Source organism: Phytophthora infestans, genomic scaffold, assembly GCF_000142945.1.
Source record: "Phytophthora infestans T30-4 supercont1.111 genomic scaffold, whole genome shotgun sequence".
In the NCBI taxonomy this organism is placed as follows: domain Eukaryota; phylum Oomycota; class Peronosporomycetes; order Peronosporales; family Peronosporaceae; genus Phytophthora; species Phytophthora infestans.
The window spans coordinates 192,584-194,181 of NW_003303648.1; the positions used below are offsets into that span (position 1 = coordinate 192,584).

Consider the following 1,598-nt stretch of genomic DNA (forward strand, 5'->3'; position numbering starts at 1 on the left):
GTAGTGCCAGAAGACCGAGGATTCGGAAGAACACGATACATCCGATCACGACGCCGAAGTTGCGGGCGATAGTGTCGTACTCCATGCCGAAGTACTCTTCCGTGTACTCCTTCACCGTAATGTGACCAACATCAGCCGGAGAATCCGCCATGGGTGGCAACCGAGGTTCGAGCCAATATTCTCATCCATTTTTCGTCGTCTCATTCCACGTCGGCAACTCGTCGCAATCGGCGAAAACGAGCGCCACCATGAACGACAGCGGAAACTTCATCGGCGAGATCTCGTACACCCACTGGTAGCCCGAGGGGATGGCGTACGCCGGTGGACTGGATCTCATAACAAGCTGAACAACAGAACTCCGATATTAGCAGCCACTTCTTCGCTCGGGAATGCGTAGGCGAACATCATTCCCATACACATTTCCATGAGTATTGCGAGCGACAGGATGGGCCAGAATAACACGGCAATGACGAAGCCTTAGAACATTACGAACGGGTAGAATATCACGGTCAAGATCAGCGAGCTCATAAAGCAATTGGGGATCTCAGCCAGCGTCGATCCCACAAAGTACCAGAACGCGTTGTACATATCTGACGCACGCTCTCGGTAGAACGAGGCATGTATAGAGCACGACAGCGGCAGGACACTCTGGAACGCTTTCATGCAGTTGAAGAGAGCGGCGATGAAGATCATTCCGACACCCGAATTTAGTCCCGAATATAACGCGTAGTCGACGTCTTCGAAAATAAGTCCGAAAACTACCGCCAAGATGATTGCCAAAAACGTCCGCGTCAAATTGTACGCCAGTACATCTGGATGTATGGATAGCGCCATGCACACAGGAAAAGCACGTAGATGGCTACAGCGTAAATAATCCACTTTACACGAAGCAGAACCCCGAGTACAGGTATCCGATTCGACAGGTTTTAGAGAAACGGCAGATGGACGAGTACTATGTAGACATGGTTAATTATAGTATTGGTAGGACACTCGCGCGTTGGCACTCGTCTGCGGACTTAGCGACGGCGCGGCGGGGGGAGGCCGCGAAGCGGGCTGCCCCACCCCCTTGCGCTTTACGCTAAGTCCTCGACTCGGCCAGGCGTGGTGCCTGGATTAGATTGTAACTTCCTTTTTGGTATAACTACTCCGGGCTACGCGCCGACCATTGCAGCCCTACGCTTCGCTGCGGGTCCAAAAGGTCTCTAAGCCCTCATTTGGCATGAGTTTTCATTCGTCTGACCCTAGAAACGAAGGAGGACCTTCAAGTGTACTCGACGTTCTTCCACTTGTACCGGTATATCGATGATTTCTGTCCAGTTTTTTAATATATTTTAAAAAGTTAACTGTACTCGGGTTCCCAAACTCGGGATCAGTCAGAGAGAACGAAGAATCACATGCCCATCGCAAGGCTCATGAGGAACAGGATCACTTCGAAAATGATAAACTGGGCCGCATTTGCATTAAGCACACAAACCCAGTAGACCAATGCGCCAAAATTCACCGTCTCCCGCAGGACCCAACGCGATCTGACTGGCCGACGTGGCCAAAGAGGACAGAAGCTGTGCTGAAGAAATTGGCGCCGCGGTGTTGTAGAAAAT

At 51.3% G+C, this 1,598-nt stretch overlaps 1 protein-coding gene across 1 annotated transcript; it reads right to left on the reverse strand.

Moving 5' to 3' along the window:
- Positions 1-45: 45 nt before the first annotated feature.
- Positions 46-834, reverse strand: PITG_19711 (ATP-binding Cassette (ABC) superfamily; the record flags this gene model as incomplete). Its single annotated transcript, XM_002895993.1, has 3 exons — positions 46-94; positions 210-356; positions 485-834. 3 exons carry the CDS (start codon positions 832-834, stop codon positions 46-48), a joined length of 546 nt encoding a protein of 181 aa, XP_002896039.1.
- Between the last annotated feature and the right edge of the window lie 764 nt (positions 835-1,598).